At 40.6% G+C, this 15,079-nt stretch overlaps 1 protein-coding gene across 1 annotated transcript in view; it reads right to left on the bottom strand.

Annotated features, from left to right (window-relative positions):
* The window catches only part of EFHB (EF-hand domain family member B), a 58,124-nt gene that overhangs the window by 23,586 nt on the left and 19,459 nt on the right, over positions 1-15,079 (bottom strand). Inside the window, 5 exon segments of the mRNA XM_034989248.1 lie at positions 2,274-2,403; positions 6,094-6,204; positions 8,197-8,377; positions 9,084-9,227; positions 9,777-9,839. Coding sequence (XP_034845139.1) covers positions 2,274-2,403; positions 6,094-6,204; positions 8,197-8,377; positions 9,084-9,227; positions 9,777-9,839 — 629 coding nt within the window.

Here is a 15,079-nt window from a genome sequence, read left to right as displayed (position 1 = left end):
GCAATAAAGAATTATTGCTTTAGCAATAATTAAGTTTCAAAATATAAGAAGTATGATCAAATAAAGCATTGTTCCATAAGCAATGTTTCCTTGGGGGCAGAAACAAGCTGGACGAAAATGAACCCTGCATATTACCTGCTTTTACAAATTCAGTGTATTCTTTTAATTTAGATATAATTGGCATATAACGTTGTATTAGTTTTGGGTGTACTCAGTGTATTTTTCTATGATTATCCCACCAAATCATTGATAAATATGTCCTTGTTATTAACCTAAAGGTTCTGCTCTTAGGATGTTTTTAAGGACCACACTGTCAGGACCTTAGGTGGCTCAGTTGGTTAGGTGTCTGCCTTTCGCTCAGGTCATGATCCCAGGGTCCTGGGCAGCAGGGAGCCTGCTTCTCCCTCTCCCTCTGCCTGCCGCTCCCCCTGTTTGTGCATTCTCTCTCACTATCTCTCTCTGTCAAATAAATAAATAAAATCTATTAAAAAGAAAAAGGACTGCATTGTTGTTAATGTGTTTATTTCAGATCTTTTATAAATTGATAGCAGGTTTATATTTCTAAGCTTTCTAAAATGGATAAACCAAATTTTGTTATCACCCTTTAAGCATTAATTTATATATTATAATTATATATGTCTACAATCCTTAAATATTTAAATAAATACTTAAATCACTTCTTCATGTTTTCCTTTATATATGGTTTAACTGCTTTAATATTAATCAGCTAACAAATATTTGTTATATGGGCCCTTCTTCTGTACTCCAAAGAAAATTATCTCATACAGGTTTAGTAGAATACTTTAAGAACTTATTTGGTATTTGTGTTTTACCATTATTGTTTTTGAATAATTCAAGTATTAGAAACTCAAATAATAAAAAAATAGAAGAGGAATGGAAATCGATATTTCAGGCCCATGATCATAGAATCCAGTGCCTATAAACCTGGTAGAGTGGTTAGCAATAGCCTCTGTTGAGCCACACTGCCTGGGTTTTATTCCTACCCCTAGCACTTCTTAGCTGCATAGTATTGGGTAAATGACTTAACTTCTGTGTACCTCAGTTTCTTCATCTGTAAAATCGAAAGGATAAAAATTATAATGCACCTACCTCACAGAGTTATTGGTAGGATTAATTTAATACTATGTAAAGCACTTAGCACTTTGCCTCTGTAACAGGGAGCTCCTATAGACCAGACAGACAAATGAGCCAGGCAGGTTGGGTATCTGTGGGAAGGCAAACTTCCTGTGCACACTGAGACCCATGGAGACTTGGATGGCCAGCATCCTCTTTAAAGAGGGCAGAAGGCAAAACAAATCTACTTCCAGCATTAATATATAGAAGTGCAAGCGCGATGTATTAGGTTCCTGTGGTTGCTGCAACAAATTCCCACAAACTGGTGACTTTATTTATTTTTTTTTAAAGATTTTATTTATTTATTATAGCGAGAGCAGGAACACAAGCAGGGGGAGTGAGAAAGGGAGCAGCAGGCTTCCCGCTGAGCAGGGAGCCCGATGCGGGGCTCAATCCCAGGACCCTGGGATCATGACCTGAGCCGAAGGCAGACGCCCAATGACTGAGCCACCCAGGCACCCCAAACTGGTGACTTTAAACAACAAAAGCATTCTCCCACAATTCTGGAGGCTGGAAGTCACAAGTCAAAGTGTCAGCAAAGCTGTATTCTCTCCAAAGGCTCTAGGGGAGAATCTATTCATTGCTTCTTCCAACATTTGGAGGCTATTGGCATTCTTTGGCCTTTCTTGGCTTGAGACCAAGCATGTGACTCTCGGTTTCAGCTCAGGTTGTGATCTTGGGGTCCGCAATCTCGGGGTCATGAGATCAAGCCCCATGTCGAGCCCTGTGTCGAGTCCCACATTGGGCTCTGCGCTCAGCACGGAGTCTGCTTGGGTTTCTCTCCCCCTCTCCCTCTGCCCACCCCCTCTAAAGTAAATAAATGAATCTTTAAAAAAAAGAAAAGAAAAAACATGAATAGGGTTAATTCTATAGATTGCAAACATGCACATGTATCTTCAGATCTGCTATTTATAAAGGCATGAAGTAATTTAGAATGACACACATACACAGTATCATGGTTATCTCTGGGAGAACTGGATGGTTTGGAAACATATCACTGTATGTCTTTTCCTATTAATTTTATGTTTTAACCATATCAGTGTATTACACCTCTTCAAAAAATAAATTTAATCTACAACTCTTCTTCCATGTGTCATATATCTAATACCTGTTTCAGAACCCAATATAATTAAACTTACATTTGTAGCTCATGGAGCCAATATAAAGTTTTTGCCATGGCTCTTCCATCATTAAAATGTGGTGTTGGGACCCCATACAAGTTAAACCTATGGAAACTTGATGGGTTATACTTTCGGTTCTTTGCTTCTCCTGTGAAAAAAAGAGGAAGCAACACAAATAACCTTATCTTGGCAGAAGCACATTATGCTCTCATTGACAATGAAAATGAGAGTGGGAACTAAATGGAATTGTAACAGTGCCAGGATTGTACAGATTTGGCTACAGAGGACAAGCATTCTCCCACATGAGCTGGGAGACTGGTAGGACAAGAGTTCCTGTGTTAATACTTGGTAGGTAAGTAGGGAAATGATGGAGGAGAAAGACATATAAATGATGAATAATGCAGGCCCCATTAATGTTACAGAAATCCTCAAGATCAGGGGAGGTACTGCAATGCTTTGGGACACCAGCTGTCCTTTCCATTCTGCTAAGATCTGAGAGGCTGTTGTTTTGTACTTGCTCTCACCAAGATTTGGTGAGATCATCAGAACACTGCAACCCTCCCATTTCATTATAATCACTTATCTCATATTAGAAACTGAAGCCTGAGAGCCCAAAGGGAGGTCTTTATACTTAGGATCTAATACTGTACTTTTTGAAGTCATGATGTGGTATTAGTTTTCTATTTCTAGATAAGAAAAGTAAGACTAAAACTAGAGATCAACTAAAAGGTTAAGAAATGATGGAGACTGGGGCACCTGGGTGGCTCAGTCGTTAAGTGTCTGCCTTCAGCTCAGGTCTTGATCCCAGGGTCCTGGGATCGAGCCCCACATCGGGCTCCCTGCTCCGCAGGAAGCCTGCTTCTCCCTCTCCCACTCCCCCTACTTGTGTTCCCTCTCTCGCTGTCTCTCTCTGTGTCAAAAAATAAATAAAAAATTTTAGAAAGAAAGAAATGATGGAGATTCAGCCCCACTAGTAACCCAAACAATGTAAATAAAAACAATAATGTAAAATCCTAATTTGTCTTTCAGTTAAGTAAAAATAAAGGAGATTGGCAGGGCTCACTATTAAGGAGGATGTGGGGAAATGGAAATTCTAATATACTATAGGTGTGAGGGCAAATTGGGGCAGCTATTCAGATGGATGGTTTGGCTCTAAGAGTAAATATTTCAAATGCTCATAAATTTAGGAATGTATCCTAAAAACATGTATCACATTCACAAAGATACATAGGCATTGTATTTTGTAATACTGAAAAATACAATATAGATATTGACATGAAAAGGCAACTAAGGTATTTCATTAAATGGGGGGGAAGCAAATAGAAAAAAGTATATATGATGGGGAACAAAACACATGTATATACTCACATATGAATACACAAAGAAAGGCATCTGTGAAAGACGGAATTATGGGAGCTTTTCTTTGTATTTTATAAAAGAAACACGTATTGCTTGTAATGACTAAAGTTAAGTGTATTTAAAAGATGTTATATATTTATTGTTATTGAATGGTGCCCTTGACATATTATTTTAAATAAAAAACATTTAATGTATATAGCAGGTTCCCAGAAGCATGGAGAATATTATCCCATTTAACTAAAGATAGATAGCTTAGTGCATGCAGGTTAGAAAGAAGTTCAATATATCAACTATAGTTATCTCTGGTTAATGGGATTTCAATGTTACATTTACTTTCTCTTTTTTTTTTTTTTTGAGATATATATATATGTATGTGTGTATTTGTTTTAATATTTATTTAAGTAAACTCTACCTCCAATGTAGGGCTCGAACTATGACCCCGAGATCAAGAGTCACATGCTCTTCCAACTGAACCAGACAGGCACCCTAAAGATCTTTTTTTTAAGTAATTGCTGCATCCAGCGTGGGGCTTGAACTTACATCCGCGAGATCAAGAGTTGCATGCTCTAACGACTGGATCAGCCAGATGCTCCCCCCCATTTTATCGAGATATTTAAATTCTCTACAATTATTATATATTTTTATAATAAAAAATAAAGCTTGGGGTGCCTGGGTGGCTCAGATGGTTAAGCGTCTGCCTTCAGCTCAGGTCATGATCCCAGGGTCCTGGGATCGAGTCCCGTATCAGGCTCCTTGCTCAGCAGAGAGCCTGCTTCTCCCTCTGCCTGCCGCTCTCCCTGCTTGTGCTCTCTCTCACACACAAATAAATAAATAAAATCTTTAAAAACAAATAAATAAAGCTACTTTCATTATGAGAAAAAATAAGGACAATATTAAAAAGATTGGATTCTGTGCCTTTTCTTTTTTTTTTTTAATATTTTATTTATTTATTTGAGAGAGACAGCACGAGAAGGGGAGGGTCAAAGGGAGAAGCAGACTCCCCGCTGAGCAGGGAGCCCGATGCAGGACTCGATCCCAGGACCCTGAGATCATGACCTGAGCGGAAGACAGATGCTTAACGACTGAGCCACCCAGGCGCCCAATTCTGTGCCTTTTCAAGAGACCACTGAGGCTTCCATAAAAATCAGCAAAGGAAGGTAATGTCAATCATTTTATAGTCCATTAGGCTCTACTAAAAATAAAAAAAATCTACACTCATTTTCCTCCAACTGCTAAATGCATATATCTAATATATATAGTTTGAAAAAAATTAAAAGGCATTGGATTTTATTGCACAATACATGCTAAACTTTTTCAAAAAATGAATAAAATATTTTCACGAAAGAGGGAGAGAGGGAAGGAGGAATAAGGGAAGGGAGGACTGGAGGGAGGAGAGAAAGAAAAGGAGGGAGAGAGCCAGGGAGGTAGACGAGGTACCCGTAACCAGTGACACAGTAAGGGTAAATGGCAGTAGTATGAATAGGAGGGCAGAGATAATCTCAGGACTGGATGTGTTCAAGTGTAGGGGAAGCAGCAGAGACTGGCCATGAAAGAAGAGAATGACAGATTCTAGACAGTAGAGCAATGGGCATAGGAAACAGGCCCAGCTATGAGCAGAATTAGGAGGAAGAACACAAAGAGGAACTATGGTGTGAGGGGATGGAGAGGGAGGAGAAAAAGTGAAGAAATGAGAGAAAGCAAGGATGAGAGGGACCTTGTGTTACAGTAAAGGGCAAGTCTTGCTTCTAGCTAATGAGGATTGAGTTCATGAATCAATCATACACAATCCACTGGCTTTCTCAGAACATATATCAGTGTCTAATTCCTGGTCTTCTATTACATCAAGATTCCACTTAGCATCACCATGTCAACAATTAAGTTGTATTTCGCAGCACTGTAAACATCTAATGCCTTTTAGTTGTGCTAGAGAATAGTTCTGGTAATATGCTACATTAGACAAAATCACATCATAATAATAGTAATTGAGCCCCTACTATGTTCCAGGCACTATGAAAGCATTTTGCAGGCACTCACCTAATCCTCATAATATTATTATCCCCATTTAAGAGATTAGACTAGATGATGGTAAGATAAATAAAATATCCGAAGCCTAAAGACAGTAAATGGACAAGCAAGGATTTGAACCTATTCTATTTGATTCAAAAATTGTGTACTGACCATTACCCAACCTTAGTACTTAGAATAATCCTAACATCTGAATAAGAGCAGTATTTTTTAAGCCTAAAACATGTAACCTTTCTTAGATGTTTTCCCTATTAATAATACATACATTTCTACATCTTATATACAAAATGCCTAAGTATATGTGTTCCTAGCTATCAGGGTTTATGATCTTATGAATAATAAGTTATTATTTACTGATCACTTATTATATGCCAGGCATTTAACTTTATGCACATAATCTCCTTTATTCCTCTTCACAAATCCTCAGATATATTTTACACAGGAAGACACTTACCCACATAATAATCGTTGTGAGAAACAATATACAGATCATGTCCTTCCTTTCCTTCCTTAAATACTTCTTCATAGGGTTTTGGTGGATTCACTACATCTCTAGCAGATGATTCTAAAGGAAGAATTAAAGAAATCAGTTTTAAGGTAACTTTCATCTATATAACATATTTAAATCGACTAGAACGGATGACAAATGAGGTATGCCAATGACATAAACTACATGGGCCCTCAGAGAACACAAATGAAGATTTAGCAAGAAAGAGGACACCACCTATGCGTTACTGTCCTAGGGACCCGCACTTGACCTGGCTCACTCCCTAAAATTCTGAAGAATATCAGAACTCTGTATTGGTTAACTATTTAGGTTGTCCTGAGCTGTATTCCAAGCCTGTATAAATTTCTGATTCTGAGACACTCAGGACAATTTTGATTTCAGTTTGCTCCAGGCTTCCCAAGATGTTCTAAGCAAATTTGAATCACAAGTCAGTTTCAGAAACCCTGATGCCCTGTGGGGGTAGACTAGGTGACAGCTGTAGACTGAAGCGTACACCCTAAGTCTGTTTTGATCTGAATATCCATCTTCAAAGTAGCCAAAATTGCCAGGGAAAATCACTGGAATCAGGAAGAAATTCTTCCTACTGATCCCAAACCTAGAGCAATAAGATGTTTGTTTAATAGCTGCTTTCCCATGACTGGTGGGCCCCAGTTTTATATACAGTGAATTATTTTGTTTTTATTGTTTGTGTAATGATTTTTAAATATAATTCCATTCATAATTTCGTTCTTCTCTTCCTAACAACATAGATTCAGTGTTTTCTTTTGGACTTCTGCCAAGAATTGCAGTCTGTAAACAAATAGTTAAGAATACCAGAAAGTAGGTCAACTCAAAATAATCCTGTAAAGCAGTACTTTTTGTCTGACATATGAACTATTATACCTATGAATAGACAAATACATGTCTTGGAACATTCTTTCTATTATATATTTAAATGAGGTATACCTTGACAGAACTTTCATATTAAATTGTCTAATCCTAGATAGCAGTTATGATATAATTACTGCAATGCTGTAATGCCATGTCTACATAAATACAATTTTTAAATCCTATTATAAAGTAAAAAGATACATCATCTGCTCTAAACTACATTTTTTCAAGTTTCAAACTTTAACTGATTTTAACTTTAGATCGGATATGATCAAGTTGTAGACTTGGCAGATTTTGCATCCCAAGAGAGAGGCATAATTTATTTCCAGAGTGGGTGTTACTATGTTAAGGAACATAATCTAATGGCCCTTTTGGTGGAAAAAAAAAAAAAAAAAGATAAGGTTCCTGAGGTAGAGCCTTATTGGGTGCAGAAAAACAAAGAGAACCAAATTTCTTTGCAGGATAAAGAAAAATGGAAGTTGAGGTCTCCTGCGGTAAGACCCCTGGAGAGAGAGGGTAAGAGACATGAAAACGAGAGGAGGAGATAAATGTGAAGCAGGTGGAAGGAAAAGAAGCCTGGAACTTCAGAAGAAATAGTGGCCTGTGACCAATTCCATTATAAGTTGTTGTTTGTTGGAAGATGCACTCTACTCCTTAAGTTCTGCTTTACATGCTGCCTGCCTTTGGCATATGCAGGTAGACATTGTGGATCTGCACGGATGGAGTGCAGTACACAGCATTTGCCAAACTTATTTGTTCCATGGTCTGCTTCATAAAGAGTTAAGAGTTATGAACACATCAGAAGCATTGGTGGAAATAAAACACACAAATGCATGTCCAGGGAGAAGGGATTGAGGACTTCATAGCAGGCTCCACTATCAACTTTCTTGAACCTCTCTCCTGTCTTTATACCATTCTCTACTATACTCACTGAATCTCCTTCCAAAAGCTGAATTTTTACTGCCTTGGTACACATAAACTCTGAGGATTCTGGGTCTGAGAGTCATTTTCTTGCCATGATCCCATCTTTCATTCTGAATCATCATTTACACCACCACTAAATGCCATGTCAACAAAATATTTATATTTAATCCCATTTTCTAAGAAGACATTTCTTTTCCTTTTTTTTTTTTTTTAGAAGACATTTCACCAACCAACTCCCCAACACTTTTTTATTACCTCTGATGACTGTTGTCCCAAATGTCGTATTGAGTACATCCAGGCCTTTAGGTAATCCTGGCATTTGATCATGAGATTTTCCTAGTGGTGCCCATTGATTGCTAAAATATACTGACTCCTTTTTATCTTTAATTTTCTGTTGAAATGTTGTTATAGGCTCTGGGTTGATCAATACCTTTGCCTAAAGAAATCATATAAAGCACAGATGTAACAACAACAACAAAAAAGCAAAAATCTGAAAACTGAAACTAATCGATAGTTGGAGAAAAGATAATATGATTGTGGAAAAACATTTCATTATCCTTGCCTTTGCTCATCTCTTCAAATGAACTGTCAGCACTGGAGCTATGAAGCTGAAACATTCCTACATGAACCTTCACTGAGGCTCTAAGGTTTATAAGAAGAGAGCCCTGGTTACTTGATGCAGATTCTAGAAAAGTGGGAATGACAAGTATAAGAACCATGTGATTGCCACCAGCTCTCTCCAGAGGTATAGATCAGGTCTTCAGAATCTAGATAGCCCAATCAACACAGGTAACATTCAGCCCACTCCCCCAAATTCTATACAAGCACTCTGCTGTGCCTTGAGGTGATATCACCCAGCCTTCATACTCTCGGTTCTCTAACAAAGCCTGACAGCATTTCTCTCTACTCTGAGAAAATGAAGTGCAACTTGGCTTTTATTATCTGAGGTGAAAATATGTAGATTGTGGCTCAGACCATTAATTTCTCTACAGTCTCTTGGCTGTTGCCGCTTGGATTTTTTTCACTACTCAAGAGTTAAGAGTGGGAAGGAAATTGGAACTGATGATTTCATTAATACCTCATTCATGCATTTTCACCTTAGTAAGTTAATAATGCACAGGGAAAAAAGGAAAAGAAGTTACCGGTATCGAAATTTTAGATCTTATTCCATGTGTCAAATAAGGAGCGATTGGGGGATCATTTGCTCTGCCATAAAATACTCTTTCAGCTCCAGCAGGTGGATATCTATAGTTGAAAAATTTTTTTGCCTCAGGTGGAGTAATTAGCTACAGTGAGACAAAAAATAGAATTATTAAGTACAGTTTTTAAAATATTAGCAGATTAATCTATCCCTATCAGTGAACACCATTGCATGAGTGTAGTAAGTACATGGGGAACTACAGACCCAAATAATGGAACTTCCTAAAATGTATTTTATAGAAATAAATGTCATATTTTAAAAGTTATATTTAGAAAACAACCAGGAAGTACCCAGGTTAGAAAGCATACCATATATGACTATTCTCTATAGAAATAAAAGGTATCTCCAATCATTTTTGTAGAGCTAGAAATTCTAAGCCTGGAGTTTTCACTTCCTTGAACAAAATAAATAGAAGGCCTCAAAATACACTAAAGAATCAAAATTGACCACATTAAGTTTACACAACTCTCTTAAGGAATGTCAAGAGTTGTCTATCTTAGGCTTACAAAAATGCATATTGATGGGGGGGAGGCAGATGTCAAAACACATGTCCAATGTTAAAATGTCACAATTAAACGGAGCTGTTTTCTGAAATAAATACATACATACATACATACATATTGAAAATGCTCACCCTAGGAAGTTTTTCAGTCAAACAGGTTGCAACTCTGTGTCCAATAGGAATAACTTTCCCTGCCTAAGGGGGAAAAAAACCAAATAGTTGGTCATTGTCAGGATAGAGGGGAGCATTTTGAAGAATGGCATTTATTTAGAATTTGGCCTATGCTTCTAATGCTACAAAGTTACTTTCAACAATTTAACACAGTTAAGAAAAAAACCCAATACAGTAAATCTAAAATAATCCTGATTTATAATATAAATAGTAAATGCTAAATATATATAAGTATATCTTTTTTACAGTGCTAGCATTGTCAGTGATTCCATCCAGTTATGGGATCTCCGTGACACGCTGAGGGAGTCAACTTTCAGAAATAATTTAATATCAGTTGTACTATATCATCAATACAATGGGAGTATGGCTGCATTCAAGCTAAACTCAAGAAAAGTGTTAAGTACTTCGGAGTATGTGTGTGGCATGTTTGCATATGGGTGTATTTTCACCAACACCCTAACTTTTCATATATGAAAATATGTCACTTCTGGCCAAGCTCCTTCAGTGAATGGCCCCAATGCACTTGCTTTCCTTCACTTAATTCTAACTCGGGTCTTATCTGTCCTTCCTTTGCCCAAGGCAAAGATTACAATTATTCCCAGCGATACACTTTTTATCTATTTCTCCTTTGTCATTTCAAGGCAGCTGATAGTTATTTCTGCAAAGCAAAATTTCTCTTTTAAAAAAAATTCTTTTTTTGAGGCACCTGGGTGGCTCAGTTGTTAAGCATCTGCCTTCAGCTTGGGTCATGATTCCAGGCTCCTGGGATTGAGCCCCGCATCCGGCTCCCTGCTCCTTGGGAAGCCTGCTTCTCCCTCTCCCACTCCCCCTGCTTGTGATCCCTCTCTCGCTGTGTCTCTGTCAAATAAATAAATAAAATCTTTAAGAGAGCAGGAGCAGGGGAGCAGAGTTAGAGGGAGAAGCAGGCTCAAACCATATATAATGGAATATTACTCAGCCACCAAAAAGAATGAAATCTTGCCATTTGCAACAATGTGGATAGAACTAGAGGGTATTATGCTAAGTGAAATAAGTCAGAGAAGGACAAAACCATGTGATTTCAGTCATGTGGAATTTAAGAAACAGAACAAATAAAAACATAGGGGAAGGGAAGGAAAGATAAAATAAGATGAAAATTGAGAGGGAGGCAAACCATAAGTGATGCTGAACTCTAGGATACAAACTGAGGGTTGCTGAAGGGGAGGTGGGTGGGGGGAAGGGATAATTGGGTGATGGGCATTAAGGAGGGCACTTGATGGAATGAGCGAGCACTGGGTATTACATGCAACTGATGAATCACTAAATTCTACCCCAGAAACTAATAAAACAGTATATGTTAACTAAATTGAATTTAAATAAAGAATTTTTTTAAACCTGAGAGCCAAACAAAAAAATAAAATAGGGTGCCTGGGTGACTCAGTTGGTTAAGTGTCTGCCTTCGGCTTGGGTCATGATCCCAGGGTCCTGGGATTGAGTCCCGTGTCAGGGTCCCTGCTCCATAGGGAGTCTGCTTCTCCCTCTGCCCCTCCTCCCACTCATTCTCTCAATCTCTCTCTCAAATAAAAAAATATAAAATCTTGAAATAAATAAAATAATTAAAAAATTAAAAACTGAGAGGGGAAAACAACCTTCCCATCATGAGTGTTCTGGGTCTTTGGAGGAGCATGGAGGAATCAGGATGAAGAAAGGCAGTGAGGCTGACAGTTGGGTGGAGGGATGAATGTGTAGATGCTGGCAGGAGTATGGATAGATTAAATAAATGGATGGCCTGGATAAAAATATAGACACATGAGGTGGCTGGGTGGCACAGTCAGTTAAGTGTCCAACTCTTGGTTTGGGCTCAGGTGGTGATCTCAGGGTCATGAAATTGAGCCCCATGTTGGGCTCTGCACTCAGCTCAGAGTCAGCTTAAGATTCTCTCTCCCAGGGCACCTGGGTGGCTCAGTTGTTAAGCCTCTGCCTTTGGCTCAGGTCATGATCCCAGGGTCCTGGGATCAAGCCCTGCACCAGGCTCCCTGCTCAGTGGGAAGCCTGCATCTCCCTCCCCCACTTCCCCTGCTTGTGTTCACAGACTCTCTCTGTGTCTCTCTCTGTCAAATAAATAAATAAAATCTTTAAAAATATATATATATTCCCTCTCCCTCTTCCTTTGCTCCTCCCCCCACCGTGTGCACTCCCTCTCTAAAATAAATAAATCTTTTAAAAATATATAAATAGACACATGGATATAGATGGGGTTGTGAAAGATTTATATTATGTTAAGTGTTGAGTGCAGAATTCCTCTTAGGGAGAGAACCATCAAGGTTTAAGAAAGTATCTTGATAACATCTCTGGGTATAAAAGAGGAAACCCACAGACAGGATTTGACAGAATTTAACTGCTTTGATAAAAAATAGGAAAAAATATCAACTATTGATGGGCTAGACTAAGGAAGGAAGGATTAGAGGAAACAATAGATAACACTGAGGAGAAGGTGGGAGGAGGAAAAGATCTTGCAGAAAGTGAGATGCCAGGAGGCACAAGACAAGAAATCAGCCAATGAGAAGCAGTCCAGCTTTAATGCCACATCTTAAGTAAATTTTACTCACACTGTTACGGAACCTAGACTGATCACCCAATGGAAGAACCAAGCGGCACTCAAAGATCTTGGAGGATAGGAGGTTTATTTACTCTGGTGGGCTCAAAGGAGAGTGGTCTCCAAAGGTCTGAGCCCCGAGCACAAACAAAGGGGGCAATTTATACACTTCTACTTCCGCATACTTGGCCCTTTGGTGCATGCTCGAAGCGGGGCAGGGAGAAGAACCTGGATGAGCCCCAGGGCAAGGACTGGGACTCACTGGCTCGGTTGGCCATCTTAGGACACAGATTTTCCTTATCATTCCCCCCTTTGATGCCCTTTTAAACACCTAGTTTAGAGGGCATCATTTTCATCTTAGAAGTGATAGGAGGGGGCCAACAAGGGGGGTGAACCAAGGGAAACATTGTGAGAGGGTATCCCACCAAGTTGTCCACTGGAGTGATTCCCACCGGCGATGTACTCATTCTCCATATGAGTGGGGCATCGCTCCCGGGGAGGACTGAAAGATCAGCTAAGAGACTGACAAGCATGCATGACTGATCACGCCAGGTGATGCAGATGTATACACCTTGATCACAAGCCAGAAAAGTGTTGTTAGGTGCACAGAGCTGACTGTGGCCCATGACGGGAGAGGAAGAGTTGCCATACAGCGGCACCGGAGCCAGAAAGGGATAATCTGTGGTCCCCGGTGCTGAGGTGGGAGGTGACACGGTAGACTGGTTGAGGATGACACCTAGGTATTGGATGGGACTGGGCTTCCTACAGATCCAGCAGTCAGACACTAGGGGTGGATTTGAGTGGTTAAGCACTTGGTGGGAGGCGTCAATCATACCTAACAGTTGCGCTATAGATGCTTGCTGTGTGTGGATGGGGGACCCAGGGATACGCCAGGGCAAGTTATTTTCTGTTTGACTCTGAGGGTTGACTGCAAGGCTTGGGGCAAACACGGACTTAATCATAAACTTGGCCATGGGGTCGGTCCCTATAGAGTGATACTGGCCCAACAGGAGAGTGATTCCTGTGGCCCACAATGAGCCACTGTTTCGATTGGGTTCTAGGACTGAGAGTGTGAGCGGTATACAGTGATTGTTAGGGCAAGAGGATAGGGTGGCACTGCGTGACAAGGAAATCCGGATGTCACTGCACTGTTTGAGGCTCCACCACCCATTGGACCATTGTTTCATTCCTGGCCAAGTTGCCACCCAGGACTCACATCCCCAGGCTTGTGAGCAGAGCTGGAGGCAGGTATTTGGCTGTTGAGGTGTAGGGCCCCTACAGATGTAGATATCTACCAGCCGGTAACCTGAGTGAGGGACATAGTAGGAACACCATCTATGAGGTTCCCAGGAGGTATCAAGAAGCTGGCATTCAACAAAACAGAGGTCAAACTTTGGTGTGTGCCCATCCCAGGTGGAAGAAGTCAGTGGGGGCGCTGGTGTGGGATTGAGGGGGATAAGCTGGAAAGTCCATTTGCCAGTAATGGTGATACAAGAGTTTGCCCCCCTTGCCTGGCCAAGCAAGCTAGAGGCAGTGAGGAGGAACAGCACACCAGGTAGCAGAAGAACAGGACTGACGGGGGCCAGGAAAACCATGGTGAAATGCACTCAGGAGTAGACAGCAGAGGGCCAGTAAAAGTGGGATCTATGACCTTAGGTAGAGGGAGCCATGATGGCTAACACATCAGCAGATGAAACCTGTGGACAAGTAAATGCAGTAATACACCCAAGGGACACACAATAAGCAATGACAATAGTAAGCCTCTGGGGGAAAGTCCTGGCATCATCCACCATCCCTTTTCAGTCAGGGTGGCCCCCTCAGCCATGGCCTATTCCTTTTCCTTTTTAGTGTAACTGGGTGGAGGGACTTCTTCCAGGGGTGTAAGGGCCATGGTGAGGGAAGGGGCTCTGTCTATGTCCTCACTGGCTGCAGTCTTGGCTGCCTCATCTGCCAGATAATTTCCCCACACTATGGGGTCGTCTCCTTTCTTGTGTCCCTTACAGTGCAGGATTGCTACTTCTTTTGGAAGCCAGATGGCTTCGAGAATTCTCAGTATCTCCTCCTTGTTCTTGATACCTTTTCCTGCTGCAGTTGGGAGGCCCCTTTCCTTGTAGATGGCTCCATGTATATATATGTACAGTAGCAAAGGCGTACAGAGAGTCAATATAGACGTTGACTCGCTTGTCTTCACTGAGGGTGATGGCTCGGACTAAGGCATATAATTCAGCCCATTGGGCTGACCACCCAGCTGGTAATGCCTTAGCTTCTAGGACTTCAGTGGTTGTGGTTACAGCATAACCCACTTTCCGGGCACCCTCTTGTAGGTACTGTTTCGAGGGTGACCCGCGGGTTTTCGCAGAGGAGCCCTTGGTATTGTGCTAGACGAGAGTTGGAAAGGAAGCAGTCTCCCTGTGCGTTCATGAGGGACACAACTGCATGAGGGACCTTGACGTTAAGTTCTTGCCCCAGGGTAAGTTTGTCTACCTCCTTGATGAGTAGGACTGTGGCTGCCAGCGCCCTGAGGCACGGTGGCCATCCCGCTGCCAAGGGGTCCAGCTTCTTTGACAGGTAAGCAACTGGCTGTTGCCAGGATCCAACAGTCTGGGTGAGTACCCCGAGTGTTATTTTTTCCTTTTCATGCACAAAGAGATTGAAGGGTTTTTCTACATCTCGTAGGCCCAGGCCTGGA

This window comes from Mirounga leonina, unplaced genomic scaffold, assembly GCF_011800145.1.
Source record: "Mirounga leonina isolate KUSES-001 unplaced genomic scaffold, KU_Mleo_1.0 Mir_115, whole genome shotgun sequence".
NCBI classification, from domain to species: Eukaryota; Metazoa; Chordata; class Mammalia; order Carnivora; family Phocidae; genus Mirounga; species Mirounga leonina.
This window is presented reverse-complemented; position numbering and strand designations above follow the sequence as displayed.